We start from the raw sequence: 18,664 nt of genomic DNA, 5'->3' as shown, positions 1-18,664 counted from the left end.
CCGTAGTTGATCGCGGTTAGGGAGACGGGAGACGAGAGAAGAGAGAGCTATGGCAGCTGCATGACGCCGATGAAGGCGAGTAGATAGCGAAGACGAAGGGAAATAGAATAATTTAACAAACGAAGAGAGATATCTATTGCCTAGAGATACCTAGAACAGGTCTCGGCAGATGAATATTGTGCTACAATGGTGAATCAATATTGTGAAATAGTTGTGATGCATGTGTTGTGATAAGTTTTGGCGGGGATGAGAGGAGGGAGAGAGGCTACCAAAATTGCGATTCAGCCCAGTCTAGCCCATTAGGTAAATTCCATCGGTGGGAATTATGTGCACCGGCGAATAAAGTGGTCTGTGCGGGGAACGGAAATAAGGTATAGCAAGTATAGGTACGGCTATCGATTATTATTATCCACCAAGATGCTCGTATTAATATGTACAGCTACTTATGCACCTACGAGCCGCATCAGGCAAGGTCAAGCCAAACTAGTGTAGCCACAGAGTTCTTGCTCTTAAAGTCAAGCCGCAAGCAAACAGTTGGTTGGAACCTTAGGTTAGGTAGGTAAGCCTGGTCCGTGCGAATTCCGTTTTCTATCATGCACCATTGTGCGATATCTCCAACCGTGTCACCAACTAAATTCTTAATCACATTTTAGTAATATTTATATTAATGTCTCAAAATATCAATCATACCTCTTAACGACTCACCTTCATCTCCTCTCAAAATATATATTCATGCTATCTAAATTCAGATTCGGCTCACGGGTAGTCTTGTCTAGACACTCCTTCCAATATTCCAAGGCTCTATCTGAGTTTCTACCTGCGTCTTCGACGAATCAAAGTTATAGTCAGCTCTTGGACATCCCTAACTCGAATTCTCGCGAGCAAGCCGAACAGCACGTTTCCCGTGTTGAGTCAATTGTAGGCGATATCGACTTAGATTTGTTTCGTAGAATCGCATGGGTTCCTGAAACTCCGTTGCTTCTTAGAAACTTCCATAATTTACCTGCCGTACAAAAATGGTTCCAACACGGCACTGAAGACTCTCATACTCGCTTCACACAGTACATACGGCCCTATGAAGATCTTATCCTACCATATGAGTTCACCGTTCCCCATCCTTCTCCCGAAGGAAAGGGCTCAGAGGACAATGCCTTGGCATATTTTCAAACATGGCTTCTTGAGTCCAATGAGTATAAGAAGTCGCATTTACCAGTGATCATTGAGGCTATGGTTAAATCGTCAAGTGATGACGGCCCTTTTGGAAATTTTTCAAATTTCCAACAATTCGATGCGCCCTTAAGTTTGATTATGAGTGCATCTCAGTTCAATGACACTCAAAGTGAACCCTCTAAGCGCATCACAAATCTCTATGTTGCTCAATCTAATCTGAACGACCTACCTAAGCCCCTTTTTGAGGACTTACCTGTGCCTAATATTGTCAAATACGCTGGCAAGGGAGATATATATAGCTCGAGCATCTGGCTTGGGTTGCAGCCCACATATACCCCTTTACACCGAGATCCAAATCCGAATGTGTTCTACCAGCTTGTAAGCTCAAAAAGAATACGTCTTATGGCACCAGACCAAGGCGATGACATATATGCTCGTGTCCGCAGAATGCTTGGCTCGTCGGGAAACTCGCGATTCAGAGGTACAGAAATGATGGAGGGCCGCGAACGTGAATTACTTCATCATGCGGTTTGGAATGAAGAGACAATAGATGAAGTATCATTAAACCCTGGCGATGGCTTATTTATCCCTAAGGGCTGGTGGCATAGCGTTGCTAGTAGTGGCAAGGAGGGTGAATTGAACGCTTCGGTCAATTGGTGGTACAGATAGCCATTACATTTTCCACACTCTAAAAGTAAATAAAACAAAAGTATAATATGTATCAGCCAGTTCTCATGGCATACCCTGCATTATGACTATTGCACAAGTGAATTCCACATAATATCCATATATACGTGGTGTTCTCTGACCACTTGACTACTTGAGCTTCTCAGACTCAATCCAGCTTAGATAGAGTGTTTCTAAGCTTCGTCAGGGCAAACTGCTCACCTTACCATAGCAGTTAAATAGGAATCGCCGTTGCCTATATGCAACATTATGATTGCACTCTAATATTTACCACAACTAGAAACACAAGTAGAACATTAATAAACGTACTGACTTTCACGTTACATTGTGTTATTAGTTTGGTAGGCAACTTATGAACCTCAGGCAACATATCTAACATATTCGACGAGTCCTAGAGAATGAGACTAGGTAGTCTGTTGATCAACCAAACGACGTCCCTAAGATTCGCGGAGATACAAATTAACAGAAGATATAATTTTTCTAGAAGCATCACCTCGTTACCTGATGTGTGGCGATATTGTTAATTCGTTGTTCTTTCCAGTACACATGTACTAAAGGCAAGCATCAGCAACCAAAATGTGTCTATCGAAGCTATAGAAAGTGAAGGAGAACTCGAGGAACTGAAAGGTGTAAGACGGACACTGCCTGTAGACTTAGGATTAGGTATTATTATATTCAGCCTAGGAGGTCTACTTCACCGTGTGCGTGAACTCAGCCCCTTTTCATTAAGATATCGGTGTCGATTTATAATATTTATAACTAGCCACAGTTAACACCAGGCTATTTCTTTCCGTATTTCAGTTATGATGGGTGAGTATATGATATCATCCTATTCTTAACTTCAACTCATGATAAAACATCACCAAACTCCAATTGAAGCAAACCCATGTAGCTATTTATCGGACTCAGCATCTTCAATATTAATAAGATCTTTGACGTTCACATCGTCCTGTAGGACTGGGATGGCAGCATCATCTTTCCCCCCCTTGGTAGCGTAGGACGAGTCGTAGACTTAGCCTTCCGGGACCTTAGAAAGCAATTACCCAGATACCTTATCCTTTGTTTAAAGATACGTGTTCTTAGACATTGTTAGCGAGATTCGAGATGTGGTTTGAGCTAGGCTGAGCTTAGAAAATAACGTTTCGATTAAAACTGCAAGTCTGAGGTGTTGCTATTTATTTATCTACTGATTATTGATCATTTACTATAAATATGTTGATTCTCAGGCAAATCAAATATATATCACATGTTGTCGTTAAGGTGATTAATGATATAATCATAGCTACTACATAAGTAACTACCTAGCCTGATGTACATAGATTACTTCCTATATATTTGATGACACCCTGGAATGCTTCCTAGTCAGTCGCAACATCAAAATTGGCTTAGATCGTATAAGGAGGTTATTAAAATGCTTATTTTGACATGGATCTAGACTAGAAATATAACAAGGGGAGAATAGATTTTACCAGGGTCGTTACGATCTATCGTCATATGCTCATCATCTCAACACTGTATATCTTCACAATACCCCTTTTCTTGCCTTAGTATGATATTCAAGTGTGCTCTTTGTTCCGTACGTGCCCTTGTTGAGAACTAGCGTAATGTATCTCTTCGGAGACTCTATCTATCACGAATTTTCAATTAAGAGCATCTACAAATATATGTTGAACACTGCCTCGATAGTAAGAGCGTCGTTAGATGAGTAACATCAATACCACTCAGTAGATCATTGGTCTATTGTTTCAGAGTCGAAGAGAGACAAGCTTTGAGCGGAGCTGCCACGCGAGAGGCAGGGAGGCTTTGCGTGCTCTTAGATCGAGATCATCGTTCTCCGGATCATGAAATTTGAGCGAACCGTGTGTTAGTCCCACAAAGTCATTTGTCTCTATTACCTATCTTGCCCTTGTCTGATTTGAAATGTATAAGTTAACGTTATTGATTCGTCGTTACTGAGTTTGGTATGAACTGCTTGGGTATAAATGTGAAAAGGGGAAGATCGTAGTGCTCTAAGCTCATGATCTAAGCTAGGTACATATTGATAATGATGATGCTCCTAGATACGGCAACGTTATCTCTATTTCTAGTAAATTATTAATTATTTCTAACTATTTATTTTCTACCAACATAGTTCTTCAAGATTACACAATGAGAAACATACGTAGGCATGCAGGGTTCATGGGGGATGGCAGCGGGGAAACATTTCCGAGTAAAAGATCATCAATTCTCAAAGCTGTGATTGGACCAAACAACCACACCAGGTCTAGTACCGGGTCTTACTCCGGGTTCCGAAACAATGGCACCTTCTAGTACTGCACAAGTGTGCAAATTAGCCCTCGGCTTCTTCCATTAGTCGTGGATACTAAGTATGATGAAGTGAGGAGACAAAAAAAATTAATCATTATTCTCTTTAGTTGAGTTTCTCTTTAGTTTACTGCATCTGGGAGTTTTAAGGTCTTTGAATACGAAGAGTTTCTCTTCATTAGATGTTAGTTATATCCTATGCCTAGGTAGTGTTATGCTATGTGCCATTAAAGGGGTATATGGGCCAGTCATCAATTGTACCAGCGTAGATAACCAAGCCGAGTTTGCTTTTCCTGAATACGCTAATATCAAACAGTCTCAACAACTTCCCGAGTCTCAACTTGAACCGTCACCGCCGCATTAATATTTACAATATCGCTCCAGGGGTTTTCTTTATCCTGAATCCAAGCCATCTGGATCTCCCCGCAGCACACAATAAATAATTTCGGCTTGCCATTGACGTAATTTAGCTCGACGGCTGTTGGCGAGGCTAAGTTTCGCAAGACAACACTTGTCGTGGCCTTGCCGGTCGATGGTTCAATGTTAACCTTCCAGATAAACCCATCCTTATAACTGCACGTGTAGGCCGCAGTCTCATCTTGTGTAAGAACCAGCCCGTCGCAGTCAGTGATCTCATCAGTAAGAATCTGCACAGGTCCTGTTATGCGGATTCCTACAGATGGATCATCTTGAACTCGTTCAATTGGGATGCGACATAATGTACCAGCACTGGTATTCGTAAACCATATAAATTCATCTGTGATGCATATCCGGTTAAGACCGAAGAAATTTCCTTCGCCATTTGCAATCTTCATACTATCGTCGGCTATGAGTATTGATGATTGACCTGTCTGTGTATCGAGATGCCATATGCAATTCTTAGTTGAGTCTGGTATTATCACCACGCGATCTGAAATGGCGACGGCGGCTGCGCAGAGGCCTGCATTTGGGATTTCGGCTACTTTGGTGACTTTGGGCGGATTGCTGTCGTCCGGGCTGAGCGCTACGCGCCATATGATAAAATCGTTGAATTCGACATTAACTAGATCACTAACGGTTGAAAGGACGAAATATTCATCTTTCGTACCCGGTATTGGATCCGCATCGACAAGACCGTTCGCATTTCGATCAAAGGAATGCAGCAGCTCAGGTGTCGAATTTGAGTCTTCGGGGTTAAATGTGTATAATTCGGGTTCGTCTAGTCGACAGGCTAGAATTTTGCCATTGGGCCGCAAAGCAAAAGCTTCAAACCAAGAGTCTGATGGTAGTTGTGTCACTAGGACTACATCCTGATCAGATCCGTCCTCGAGCATGGCGGAGTATAATGAGATGAGATGAGATTATGAGACTGAAAAGTTTATGTGATGTAAATGTGAAGTATGTTAGCTTGAAGTTGTTGGTAAAGTTAAAATGTTAAAATGAATAGCTCAGACGGCATTGCGACCTGACCGAATATGAAATACTTGAAACCCCATGGCGGCCCATTACAATACTAATGTGACTTGGGCCCCTATCCCTGAACTATACCAAGAATCTTTAGGCGGGCATTTCCTGCATGAACAATTCATGTGCAAATGCGGCACACGTAAAGTGGAGAGTGGAGATGTGAAAAAGATCGGGAAATTGTCTCCTCGTTGCTGTACTAAATGTGAGCTACAGGGAGTCTTCCCGCTTCTAGTTTGGATGCTAAGAGAATACGCTTTAGTGCGTCAAGGTATTTGAAAAGAACAGCTGGGGTAAAATATTTCTTAAACTACCTAAGGTAGTTGATTATATACTCGTCATGATTACCTGGGTACCTACCTCCTAGGTATACTTCGAATATGTATAAGACTCACTTGGTGTGGTTGTTGGCATATGTAGGTATATTAAGTTATTACTGCGTACGTCCACGTCCCCGTCCCAGTGGCTCCTCTTATTGATCGACTGGACTAGTTGCCATTGCCGTGGTAAGCGAACCGTAATCGGCTAGGAGACTTATTTACGCGAATGCCCAACCCGTTCCCGAGTCCTCATTCTGTATCTAGTCGCCCCGACCGCGGACGTGGGATTACGATCAATTACTTCTAACCAATACAATAGCACAGGGTGGTCAACCAACGACCCGAGCGAGTTTCGGAACGTCCCACAACTGGTATCGTTACCGACTCCGCACCATGTAAGTAATTAAGATACACTAGAACCAACCTGCTTTGATTCCGTTACTAATGCCACTGTTGGGTTTTTGTTAACCACGGGCGCGGGTATCTGGGCATGTAGGTAATTCAGTCTAGTCGATGTCTAGTCGATAATCCGTAGGGCTTCCCTTGTCTCGATCGGTGCCCAGTTAAGCAAGCCGTCTATAAAATATTAACGGTATCATCCACTAATGGTTTTAGTCTGCGATGGTGTCTCTTTGTGCCCAAGAAGCCCTAGCCCCATTAGTCCTGTGAGTTGGTAAACGGAACTAGCCTAAGAGGTAATCAAAAGGGTAGGACAGCAACCGAGCCGAACTCTTACAGTCTCGTTCCGGGTCCACCGGCGGATGCCCGAGCGTCCCATCCCCGGCAATATGACCCAGTCCCCTATTTTCTTTGGAGAGCCCCAGACCATATCTATACATATGTCGATATAATTTTCGGGTTGTAACTCTAGAGCGCAGCCGACATCGAGCCCCTGGACGCTTAGGTATATTCGATGTTGGTGATTAGTTGTTATATGGAATAGTTATCGGGCTTTGTTCAAGAGATCGTCACTACGAATTACTGCGTAAGGCCCATGAACCCCATGTAAGCACTTAACCTAGATGCTTGTCAGCTGTCCCATCGTAGCCCGTCGGTAGCACCCGTGTTCTGTTGCCGAACTTTGCCCTTTATGTACATGCTTTACTTTTACTTCGGTAAGGATCTAATTGTGACAAGCCTTACAGTTACAAACTAACAAATTTCCATACTAGCGGCTTAAATTCCGGTTGGGTATCCCAGATATCACAGAGTGATGTTAAACCCATGTTCAAATTATAATACCCACTTACGACACAACACTAAAGTCCTGAAGGTAACTAATTACCTTAATACTAAACTTTTGGCTCAGGTGCCTCTAGTGCTGGAAGATTCTGCCACTGTCACGAGGTGGAACCAAACAGTATATGTAGAAACAACTTCGTTATTCCGCAAGGAATTATAATCTAACTACAAGAGTCTACATCTATATATACTAAGCATGTCCTCTATTCTAGATGTCTTCCAAATATCTTTTCATTCTTAAAATCTATTAACTAGCCCTTTTTAGCAATGTGGTTATAATAGTATAGAGTGAAAAGTATGTCTACCTTGTGAATATTCCATACAATCAACAGAGTATATATCTAATTGGCTGGACTTTTTTTTAGTATTGAATTTGGTTTATTCGATTATACTATTTTCTGAAGAGGAATATCTAACAGAGTATGTTTCAAGTTCGATATCGGCGAAGTTCAAGGTAATGGCTCGCAGTTTCTAGTCTAAATTTCAACCAATACATGTATACGGATAAATTATATTATTAACTCAGCTACGTAGATATAAAACCTTACACTGGTGAGATGTCAAGGCCAACTCCAGAGCCGACCTTACATTTAAACCCCGGTGCAATAGGCTGTGGAAGGGTCAATTGACCACCAGTGCAAGTAGCGAAGTGCAAACTATCTTCAAGGCAAGTAAGATGGCCTTCTATACATGTTCCTGGGTTCGTTGTAGAAGGCGGTGTTGGCGTACTAGTCGATACCACACCTGTGGACAATGATGGTGAGATAGACAGTGTTGAAATTGTCGAAATAGGAGAAGAGGACATGGTTCTAGATACTTTGGGTTCCGGTATAAAGGTCGGACTAGGTTGAGAAGATGTGCTTATGTCAGGAGTTCCAGGAATGTTGCCTTGCCCAGCTAGAGGATTACCATCGCACTGCTGTTTGAATAGATTCTCAGAGCCTTCTGGATAGTCAACAGAAGGACCAGGATTCGGGAACGCAATTGCTATCTGTTGTTGTAAGGCTTCTTCGGTTGTACACCCTCCCGAAACATCACCCATGTTGGCCATGAATAGCTCTGGAAAGGCCGCTCTCTTGCCAAGTGATGCCCGGCGAGCTAAACTATCCATGCGTTTTCTCTTAGCCGGAGTGACAGTAATAGGCGCACAATTCATATAATATTCAGGTTGTCCTCCAATTCGAGCAAGCCACTGATTTAAAGTTAGCATTTTTCATTAAGCATTACCAATAAGCCTTCACGTCGTCAAGTAATATCTGGTGAAATCTCCTATAAGAACCTAAAGGCGATTAGGAAAAGGGGGGAGGGGTAGGAAAAGGGGTACTTACAGTCCATGCAAAAATATAGTCACCAGGTTCAATACCTTCCGGTATATTGACAGAGTATGAATCGTGATTTGGGCCATCTAGATTCCCTCTTTGGTTGCGCGCGGGACACCCGCCTTCAATCGAGTGGATGACTTTCCATTCCGCAGTTTTGAGGGGGTAGGTTTCCCATGCACCATTACTGACCGGGCCGGACAAACTAAACTGACAGGAACCGCCGCCATGGACTGCTTGTCCTGAGAATGAGACGCTTTGCTCATCCCCAATAGCCATAGTGGTTGGTGGGCCCTCCGGTTCTAACTTGCCACCAGCTGGTATCTTGCAAGGAAAGTCTTCACCAGTTGATGATATGGGGTTGGTCGGACCATATTGAACGAAGCGAAAGGGCTTTGGGTTCTCAAGCACAACGTGTGCCCCGAGAGGCGAAAATAAGGCCGAGAAGGCCGCTAGATTAAGTAGCCTACGATGCATACTGAAATAAGAAAATAAGGGTTATCGTATATCGTAATATCCTGGATATAGAAATCTAGAACATTTGCGAATTTGCCGTAAAGAAGAAGAATATATGTACTTGCATCAAAGAGAATAGTAACATAAAGATCTAAGAACAATCATATTATCCTTCAGGTCCGCTAAAGTACGCTAGATAATATCTCTTTTTGTCTTTTTATGAGGTATGCAGTCACAATAACAAAAGATAAGCGCTCAAGTCCTTGAAATAGTAAAAGAAGGCAAAAATCTAACTCAGGTACATATTCTAGATTTTAAGTAACTCCTTCCATAAACCGAATATTGTTCATAGTCTTAATTAGGCTACTTAGATTTGTCTGATATCAACCCTTCTACTACAATCATATCCTATATAACCCCTATTATCTTATGTCACCTCTCTTCAATAGGTAGATCTTTAAGGAAAGAAGAGAAAGTACTAGTTCTGAACAATGCTACAATGACAAAGGCTACATATTAATTCATCTCTTTTACATGTGTCTCTTATTCATCACCCCTACTACGGCTCTCTAGGAATCAAATCGTAGTTTAACGAAAGTGATAGTAGACTAGGATGTATTTGATAACATAGCAAAGCGAGACTTACTCGACTGTTCGTACCGCGAGAGTTCTGAGGTCTAGTAAGATACGTATAAACCAATAGAGAACTCCCTGCCTTCTTGGTACACTAATAAATGTTGGTGTGCACCTATCTTATCATTGACGTGTAAAAGTCTGACCAAATCCAGCTCTCGGTCCAATGCATCACATGTGTTAACATACGACTATACCAAGTGTTCACATGCTGTGCCATTCATCTGCAGCCGCCTTCGGCATAGTGCAGGATCCATAGAATGCCTTAAACACAATCCCCTAATAATCATAGCTTTAGGTAAGTGCTATGTTGCTAAAGCCGACTGATGTCAAACTCAATCATATCGCAATACCAGCGCCCCCTATTCGAAGACTAGAGTCTTTAGGTTCTTCTCATCGAAGCTGGCGAGGCCCCGATGATTGATACGCGAGTTAACGTTCTCTCGCTAGGTCTAAGCCTTTTGGCAACTGATTCTAATTGGGGTTTCGGAACTATTCTCCAGGTATATGATTGACTGTAGGTCTACTGTTATATAGTTCGTTTATCCATTTTGGTGGTCTTAATACCTATGTTCTATTAGGAGATTTTCTAGGTAGCTTAATGAACCCCGTGATTACTAGCCTTGACAAGAAAGGGTGCTTCACAGCCAATGCATACATTAACGACACTATACAATCTAAGAATAACTTGACTATTTGAACTGATACTTGAGCTAAAAAGATCGCCTTAGACGTGTCTGAGAGTGCTGTAGCAACCGCGGCTTAGCACCTTAGTGCCCCTTTCCTACGGCTCAGTGCATATGATCTCTGTGTCAACACCAACGCCATCGGCTGTCCGCCTTGGTCCCAGCTATTTCTCTCGTCCGCTTTATATAGAGATTCTTGCCCGGTACGTTCAGCTCGGACATGCTAGCACCTGGTGACTTCTCTGACATCCGGAAAGTTAGAGACTACTTTCAAAGAAGAGCAAAATGTGTACATCACTGGATAGAATCTTGTGTTATGATGCCGCGAGAAATAGGGGGCGTTGTTGACCTCGAACTGAGCTACGGCTGCGCTAATCTTCACGTGTGCGATACAAGTATTATACTGATCGCTACTTAGTTAAATCCTTAAGGGATTATGAGGTATGCTACCTAAGTAGAGCATGCCGCACAGACTATTAAGTCTACACTCTAGCATAAATCAAGCTGGCCTAACTACCTACCTAGTAAACTATGGGAACTTGCCGTTGTCCAACTCACACGTCTTAGCAAGGGCGTTACACTCTAAGTCAGTGCGATATCTTGAGACATTACTATATAATAACCAATTATAATTTAAATATTAAATACCATTAATAAGTTATTGGATCGAAACTATTATCAGCATTAAATTGACTTAAGCTGTTTGGATGCTTCGGTGAATTTTAAAATACTCTCGGTGCATTTATTACCGCTTGGCTTCTAATTATAACCCGATAAATATTAGCAGAGTGTTCGCGTTTGATATGTCACCGGCATGATTACCGGACTACCGCTATTTCGTATTCAGCCCTTTCTCTGGTGGATAAGCATGATGCGCAATTTAGGAGAAGCTCATCTCAATGCAGGAACATTGATAAGAGGTTAATTGGCAATCAATATGGAACTCGGAAGCACCCGTAATCAGCCATGGCAGCGTCATTTTTCAAACGCGTAGGGTTGTATTAGACCTATAGCGTATACTGATTCAGGCTTTTCCTCCGCAGGGGGGCTAACCTCAAAGCCTACACTACGACAAATGGTTCCGCCGGGATCCCGGGCCATCTTCCCCCAGATCACCAGCTTTAAGCCGGCACTTCACGCTCCACACATCAGAATAGGCATCAAATAACTTGGCATGTGGAGAGTATGTGGAGGGCATAGTTTGGGGAAGTTGGGGAACGCGGAAATTTGGGTTGTCTATTTTGTCGTGGCGAATCTACGAGAGAATACATATATATATCTTCGAATATGAGTTGCTCCTGGAATAGTGTTGCGTGCTTCTTAGTGCATCGAAATTGCTTGACGGAGTAATTCGAAGACGTCGAACACAATGGCCTCTAGCAAGCTTGCACTCGGCCTCGCGGTCCTAGGTCTCGCCGCCGCGCAGAAGCCTGGAAACACTGCTGATGTCCATCCCGAGTTGACAACTTACCGATGCACCGTGGCTGGCGGTTGCACGGAGTCGACTAACTACCTCGTCCTCGACTCATCTGCTCATTGGGTTCACCAAGACGGCAACAATGTTGGCTGTGGTGACTGGGGAAACAAGCCCAATGAAACGGCTTGCTCTACCAAGGAGGCATGCGCTCAAAACTGCATTAGTATGTGATATCACGACTCCTTCGAATTGGGCGTAACTAACATATCCAACTACAGTGGAGGGTCAAACCGACTATAACAGCATTGGTGTCAAGACTGATGGAGCCTCGTTGAACATGCAACTAATCGTTGGCGACAACGTTGTCTCTCCTCGTATCTACCTCCTAGACGCGGCCAAGGAGAAGTATGAGCTGTTAAAGCTCACCGGCGCCGAGGTCTCCTTCGACATCGAAGCCAGCCATCTGCCCTGCGGCATGAACAGCGCTCTTTACCTCTCTGAGATGTTGGCAGATGGAGGTAAGAGTGAGCTGAACCCTGGTGGAGCTGCCTGGGGTACTGGATACTGTGATGCCCAGTGCTATGTTACTCCTTTCATTAACGGCGAGGTAAGTAACCATGTTAAAACTAATGCACTTAATCAGTTTTCCTGATTTTGCGCGCAATGTCATTGTTATCTAACGGTTATATCAGGGTAACGTTGAGGGCAAGGGCGCTTGCTGCAATGAGATGGATATCTGGGAGGCCAACTCGCGTGCCAACCAAATTGCACCTCACCCTTGCAACCAGACCGGTCCGTACCTGTGCACAGGAGACGAGTGTAAAGCCGACGGTGTCTGTGATAAGAATGGTTGCGGTTGGAACCCCTACCGCCTTGAGCAGCCCAACTACTACGGAAGGGGAGCGGACTATACGGTAGACACGACCAAGCCATTCACTGTTGTTACCCAGTTCCCCGCCGACGAGGAGGGTAAGTTAAAGGAGATCCATCGTCTATACGTCCAAGGTGACAAGGTCATCAAGGCCGAAGTAGTGAAGAAGACTGGTGTACCTGAGGTTTCATTCACCAACGATGAATACTGCGCTGCGACAGGCGCGACTAAGTTCTTGGACCTTGGCGCCCACGAGGAAATGGGTGACGCTCTGACTCGAGGTATGGTCTTGGCTTTCAGCATCTGGTGGGATGAAGGAGGAAACATGTCGTGGCTTGACGGTGCCAAAGATGGTGCTGGCCCCTGCAACGCCACCGAAGGAAACCCCACGAACATCCGTAAGATCGAGGCGCACCCCGAGGTGACCTTTAGCAACCTGAAGTGGGGTGAGATTGGATCGACATTCCCTGCTGCTTCGGCACAATAGATGCTATAGAAGGGATAGGCTTCTATAGATATACCATACTAAATAGAATCAATAGATCTTGCATTTGGCACTTTATTATTTGAGCTCTAGATATTTGTGTCTTGTCGTCTAACTTGAACACACCCACCAAGTTGTATCAATCAAGTAGTTAAGTCGTATCAAGCCGTAATACATAACTCACCGAATAAAATACACGTGTGTTATAGTCGTATCCCGTATACAAGTCTACTTTCAACTCTACCTACTTAGAATCTGTATCATGTTCTTCTAGCTTATCTGGACGTGACTGATATAATTAACTGGCTTAGAGTCCCGATGGAACCGACCTAATTCAGATATTAAGTTGCAACCTGTACCAACACTACATATTCAACCCAAGGAACCATAGACGAATTGCTGTGGTTCAAGGTATTACTTGATTGGAGGCGGATTGAAACCATAGTAAGACCACGACTCGGGCACAGCCGTATTGTATTAAGCAGACCGCAACTGTAGACTTTATAATCTAGAAGAGTATGTCGAACAGGCGGTATGATCGAGCCATTCAGCTGAGGCTGAGCTTGCTTGTACCTATCGCGAAACAGTATCGCAGCACGTTCACCGACTATTTGAAAGTGACATAAGCGTTGCCTGCGTATCACCACCAGTTCATGTTTACCGAATCGTGTGCGCGGATGATGACGACAGCTATTCTTAGCATTTATGGAATTCCTCATTGGCCTATCTCTGCAGAGAACCTGTCAGCGAACAGATCTCATCGCTATAGGGCTGGGCTGGCCCGCCCCCAATCTCAGTCGCGTGTAAGCGGAAGCAAAGATAGGACGAGTAAAGTGAAGAATATATATATATATAGGACTGAGCCTCTCGCTCTTATAAGGCATATCAAGGCTTGTCCCTCTAAAATCATCTATAAAAAGCCAGACACATCCCTTTCCCACCTTCGCCATGCAAGAAGAGTACATCGTCTCTAAACGTCATAGCAAACGTTCCACCATTAGTTTTGCAATACGCTTTGCGCAGTTTATCAACAGCGGCAAGCAAGAAAATATCCGCGAGCGACCAAAGGGGGCTCACTAGCACTAATGGGGATAAGACTTAGGTTTGTGCCTGTTCATGACTTGTCTGGCTTCCTCGAGAGCTTCAACTAACGTATTCTACTACAGCTCGTGGTGGCGGGGAAGTAAGAAGACCCTGGCGTACGATGAATGGACCGATAGGCAGTGTTCTTATAAGAGTACCTCTTATACATTACGAACTCGATAATCCTACGACCAATCGGCGCGGATTTGCGGCTAAGGGATGGGATGGGCTGCAAAGTCACCTTATAACTGGTCTTACGATGATGGCTTAAATACCCCGGCGTTCATCTTGGAAGAGTTCGTCTCTTTAAAGAATTCTTCAGATTGGGGTTTTATTTAGTTATTGATAATCTGGAGTTTGGAGTCTGGTGTTGGTGATGAAATGAAGATCTGGAGGGCTTGGGTATATCTTTATGTTTAGCACTTCCACAGCTTCGCTCAACTTGCTATGCTTTTTTCAAGTATATGATATTGGCATATAAATTTATCTCTCATATATTCGCCCATCTGCGCGGTTTAAGATATATCGACTTGGCGTAGAGTATTTGATGGGGGGTTGGTTACGAACACTTTTACACAATGCGAACAAGTCTAGCTATAGCCCTTCTATGGAACTATTATCGTGATTATGATTTAGTTATATTATAGATATAACTCTTTTACCCTACGAGACAAAGAGGTAATGAGAAGATACCTCTTAAGTCGAGATTATTTCTATAACTGCATAGGTATTTTATATTAGAAACTCTCCAATATTATATGCTACTAAACAGTAAGTAAGTAAGTCTTATCTAATATGTAAGAATCCATTAAAGCAACCCACTTCAACTTGTTCATCCCACATACACCAGCCGAATTTGGCCCTCTCAAGACACAACACCGTTTACGACCCTTAATACAATAACACCACCTCAGCGACTCAGCGAAAAGCGAACTCCTATCCTAGCCTATCGAACGGACCTCCGCTCCCGCCGTCACAATGCAAGGCTTCAACATGGGGCGGTACGTGCCGCCCGACGTCGAGGGGACCACGACCGGCAACAAACTGCACAAGAAGCGCCCCCCAGGGTTCTCCGGCGGACAGCAGACAGTACGCTTCGAAATGCCCTTCGCGATATGGTGCGCGCACTGCCCCCAACCCACGCTCATCGCGCAAGGCGTGCGCTTCAACGCCGCCAAGCGCAAAGTCGGATCCTACCACAGCACGCCCATCTTCGCCTTCCTTATGACGCACACCGCGTGCAGCGGCGCCATCGAGATCCGCACCGACCCAGAACACACCACCTACGCCGTGACCTCGGGCGCGCGCCGGCGGGACACGGGGTCGCCCGATCCGCTCTCGCAGGCCATACTAACCGACAAGGAGCGCGAGAGCCTGCGCGCGAACGCGTTTGCCAAGCTGGAGAAGACCATTGCTGACCGCAAGGTCCTCGAGGACGCGAAGGAGCGCATCGACGAGCTGGAGCTGGAGAGCGCGCGCCACTGGGAGGACCCGTACGAGCAGAACCGGCGGCTGCGCGCTGCGTTTCGCGTCGGGCGCAAGGAGCGCGAGCGGGATGTCGCGACGGCGGAGAATTTGCGCGAGAGGATGAGTTTAGGGATCGAGTTGCTGGCCGCGACGGACGAGGACGCGCGACGGGCGAAGCTGGTGGATTTTGGGCCGTCGTCGGATACCGCGGGCGGCGAGATGGGGCGCAAAGCGCTTGCGAAGCCGTTATTCTCGACGGGTTCGGCGAGTGGTAGCGGTAGTGGCGCGGATACGAAAGACGATAAGAGGAAGAAAATGAAAAGCAAGAAGTTGAAATCCGAAGTCGCTGCTGCTCAGATGAAGGATAGTTTGGTGTCTGAGATCGTTGGCAACACGCGGGTGGCTCAGGACCCGTTTCTGTCGCTGGATCGTAGCAATGGGGATAGTAATAAAGGCCCCCCCAGGATTGTTGGGATTAAGAGAAAAAGGCGAGAGCCAGAGCCGGAGCCAGAGTCTCAAGATCACGAGGAGCCTAGATCGTCAGAAAAGATAGGGGTGGCTAATACAGAACGAGAAGGGAAAGGTACGGTATCATTAACGTCATTAGTTGAGTACGATTCGGATTAAGATATTACTACATTAGAATGGCGTCTTGGGGAAAAGGGGTGTCTTGTTTTGGTCATTAAAGAGATACCCGGGTTAGATTATGGATATATAGCATATTAGGGGAGTCATGGGAGGTATAAGGCAAGATGGGACTACGCTCATAACACGGGTCTGGTCGTGTTGATTAAACTTTGTCATTGATACGTTTGTTCTATAATGATCATGAAAGCAATTAAGAGCGTCTACCTCCAACGATTTGGGGCGAAAACAGCAAGCTGACCAAGAACATACCGGAGGAAGTCCAGTAAAATATCAATGCTACCTAGCTATTGAGAACGATTGCAATTCCAGCAGTCGGCTCAATTCCTTATGCAAATTACGTGAAAAAACACCAAACCCACCCATAACCGCAAGGGAAATCCGTATTACTCCTTAATCCAGAGTTGATTCATCGAAGAGAGGCGAGTTGAAATATAAGGGAATAGCGTGAGACGATGAATTACACGTCGTCCATCTGACCGGCGGGCTCGTCCTCTTCATCTCCGAAGCTGGCAACTGAGGACATATCGTCGTCGTCTTCGGACTCGGCTCCGGCATCGTCTGCTGCATCTTTACTGGCATATTTTTGGACATATTCTACTTTCTGTTAGCCAGTCTCACCCTCCCGATCTCGGATACTCTAGAAAAGCGACGCTAAGAAGGACATACCCTTAACTTTAGCATCGTAGCTTTTCGGCTCCCGCATCAGCAATGCAGCCGCTTCACCGTTCAAAGGGTCGGCGGGGTTGGGATATCGAAGGAGTTGCGGGAGGAAGACTTCGAAAATGTTGATCATGTCGAACATCGGCGACCAGGTTTGGTTAATGACATCCAAGCAAACCGAGCCGGACCTGTTCCATAATATTGCTTTCCTTAGTCCTGTCCTAGAACATAATATTCCTCGTGCCGAAGGGTTCACATCTAAGACCCAAATCACTTACAGCTCATCTATATTCGGGTGGAAGATCCGGTTCACGAATCCAATACTGGGCGACTTGTATGGGTATTGGTCAGGCAGCTCGACGTGGACTTTCCAAGTTCCATTCTCGAAGGGTGCTATAATGGGTATTTAGTTAGATATGGTTGGGTAACGAAATCCGACTTCCTCTTTACTAACTCTCGGCGGGTCCCTTGAATCGGACGTAGAATTCTTGCCTAGAAATATATGTAAGGATTTAGAGGATAAATGCGAGTACGGCGAACTAGCTTACACTGTAATCATATTGTTAGTATCGTAACAAATGAGAAGCGAGAGGGGTTAAATACTATTGTCGTTGACTAGAGTGACCTCATAGTCGGACATAAGCCTGGGAGGATTTAGTTGGAGTATCAGGCTTCGTTAGCAAAGGCAATCATACATCCTACAAGATAGTTAGCGGAGGTTCCGAACATGAATTAACGAAAACGTCGCATACTTCATGACCTTATTTAGAATTACATGTTAGCAAGTAATGTCTCCTGAAGTTATATATACTCAACGTAGACTTACATCTGTCTCGATTCGTCTGCGTGGGCTACTCATTTTGCTCTTGGTTCTACCCTTCCGTGGTTGAGATATTTCCTTGTAATGGTATTTCCTTTATTCTCTCTTAGGTAGTCCTAAGATCTGCTCGCTAGGTGATAGGGTTCTCTCTCGTACGTTGTCTTTTCGGATTTGGTTTAGAATATCCTGCTCGTTGTTCAAAGGAAATATTCTCCAAAGACAGAATTATCGAATATTTTACTAGTCGTAGTAGGGGCGGCGTATGGGTTGGTTATTCTTGTTTCTTAGGTGTTCGTTGAATGCGCTGGGGAAGGAAGACGTTGGGAGGAGGAGTCGATATGTTGGTAAAAGGAGAGAACGATTGAATGGGATAAAGTTATCAGGAGGTCGTTAGGGAAGTTAGTACCTTAAAGCTAGGTCGGATTGTACCGTAGTAATGGGTGCTGTAGTACCTAATGACCTATAGGATTTAATGGGTTTGATGGGTGAAAGAGATGTAGAAAGTGGAGGTCTCTTGCCTTTGAGTTTTGAATCCGAGTCAAGTCACGCACTGCTTGAATACTGCTTGAATGCATAGAGCAATGACGCGACATTGCCTAGATAAGCCCATTTTAGCGCTATATATTAAGTAAAATCCCCCGCCAGCCCCGCTAAGGTGGTGTGAGAATGGTTTATCGATTGTGCTATCGTACAGGTACTAAGATGCTAAGACACAGTGGAAAGGTCTGCTAACATGTTGTATTAGCACATTGTAATTGCTGCTATCATAGGTAACTCTAATTGATATTTTAAATGTTTCCTATCAGATATCAGCCATCAGCCATCAGACATCAGACATGAGACATCACTTCATTACTTCATCATTTGTTACATTATATCACATCACCCCTTCTTCCATTCATCCTATCTACCTGCTTTTCTGTATGTAACCCTTCCCTACGCCAAACCTGCATC

The 18,664-nt window shown here is 44.5% G+C and overlaps 6 protein-coding genes across 6 annotated transcripts; 3 read left to right on the top strand and 3 right to left on the bottom strand.

The window, feature by feature from the left end:
- Positions 1–732: 732 nt before the first annotated feature.
- Positions 733–1,839, top strand: GL218_02954 (Lysine-specific demethylase 8; the record flags this gene model as incomplete). Its single annotated transcript, XM_033579496.1, has 1 exon — positions 733–1,839. The coding sequence occupies one exon, from the start codon at positions 733–735 to the stop codon at positions 1,837–1,839; it is 1,107 nt and encodes a 368-aa protein (XP_033436282.1).
- Positions 1,840–4,469: 2,630 nt separating this feature from the next.
- GL218_02953 (uncharacterized protein) lies at positions 4,470–5,474 on the bottom strand (the record flags this gene model as incomplete). The annotated part of the gene is made up of 1 exon (XM_033579495.1): positions 4,470–5,474. The coding sequence occupies one exon, from the start codon at positions 5,472–5,474 to the stop codon at positions 4,470–4,472; it is 1,005 nt and encodes a 334-aa protein (XP_033436288.1).
- A 2,236-nt stretch (positions 5,475–7,710) lies between these two features.
- GL218_02952 (endoglucanase) lies at positions 7,711–8,962 on the bottom strand (the record flags this gene model as incomplete). The annotated part of the gene is made up of 2 exons (XM_033579494.1): positions 7,711–8,358; positions 8,495–8,962. The coding sequence occupies 2 exons, from the start codon at positions 8,960–8,962 to the stop codon at positions 7,711–7,713; spliced, it is 1,116 nt and encodes a 371-aa protein (XP_033436287.1).
- Positions 8,963–11,629: 2,667 nt separating this feature from the next.
- GL218_02951 (Glucanase) lies at positions 11,630–13,035 on the top strand (the record flags this gene model as incomplete). Its single annotated transcript, XM_033579493.1, has 3 exons — positions 11,630–11,900; positions 11,956–12,284; positions 12,370–13,035. The coding sequence occupies 3 exons, from the start codon at positions 11,630–11,632 to the stop codon at positions 13,033–13,035; spliced, it is 1,266 nt and encodes a 421-aa protein (XP_033436286.1).
- A 2,058-nt stretch (positions 13,036–15,093) lies between these two features.
- Positions 15,094–16,209, top strand: GL218_02950 (Protein saf4; the record flags this gene model as incomplete). The annotated part of the gene is made up of 1 exon (XM_033579492.1): positions 15,094–16,209. The coding sequence occupies one exon, from the start codon at positions 15,094–15,096 to the stop codon at positions 16,207–16,209; it is 1,116 nt and encodes a 371-aa protein (XP_033436063.1).
- Positions 16,210–16,687: 478 nt separating this feature from the next.
- GL218_02949 (Ubiquitin-conjugating enzyme E2 8) lies at positions 16,688–17,449 on the bottom strand (the record flags this gene model as incomplete). The annotated part of the gene is made up of 5 exons (XM_033579491.1): positions 16,688–16,824; positions 16,897–17,078; positions 17,169–17,283; positions 17,345–17,382; positions 17,439–17,449. The coding sequence occupies 5 exons, from the start codon at positions 17,447–17,449 to the stop codon at positions 16,688–16,690; spliced, it is 483 nt and encodes a 160-aa protein (XP_033436845.1).
- Between the last annotated feature and the right edge of the window lie 1,215 nt (positions 17,450–18,664).

The sequence above is a fragment of the Daldinia childiae genome (genome assembly GCF_008694065.1).
Source record: "Daldinia childiae strain JS-1345 chromosome Unknown Scaffold3, whole genome shotgun sequence".
In the NCBI taxonomy this organism is placed as follows: domain Eukaryota; kingdom Fungi; phylum Ascomycota; class Sordariomycetes; order Xylariales; family Hypoxylaceae; genus Daldinia; species Daldinia childiae.
The sequence above is the reverse complement of the archived record's forward strand: the minus strand, read 5'-3'. Positions and strand labels throughout refer to the sequence as shown.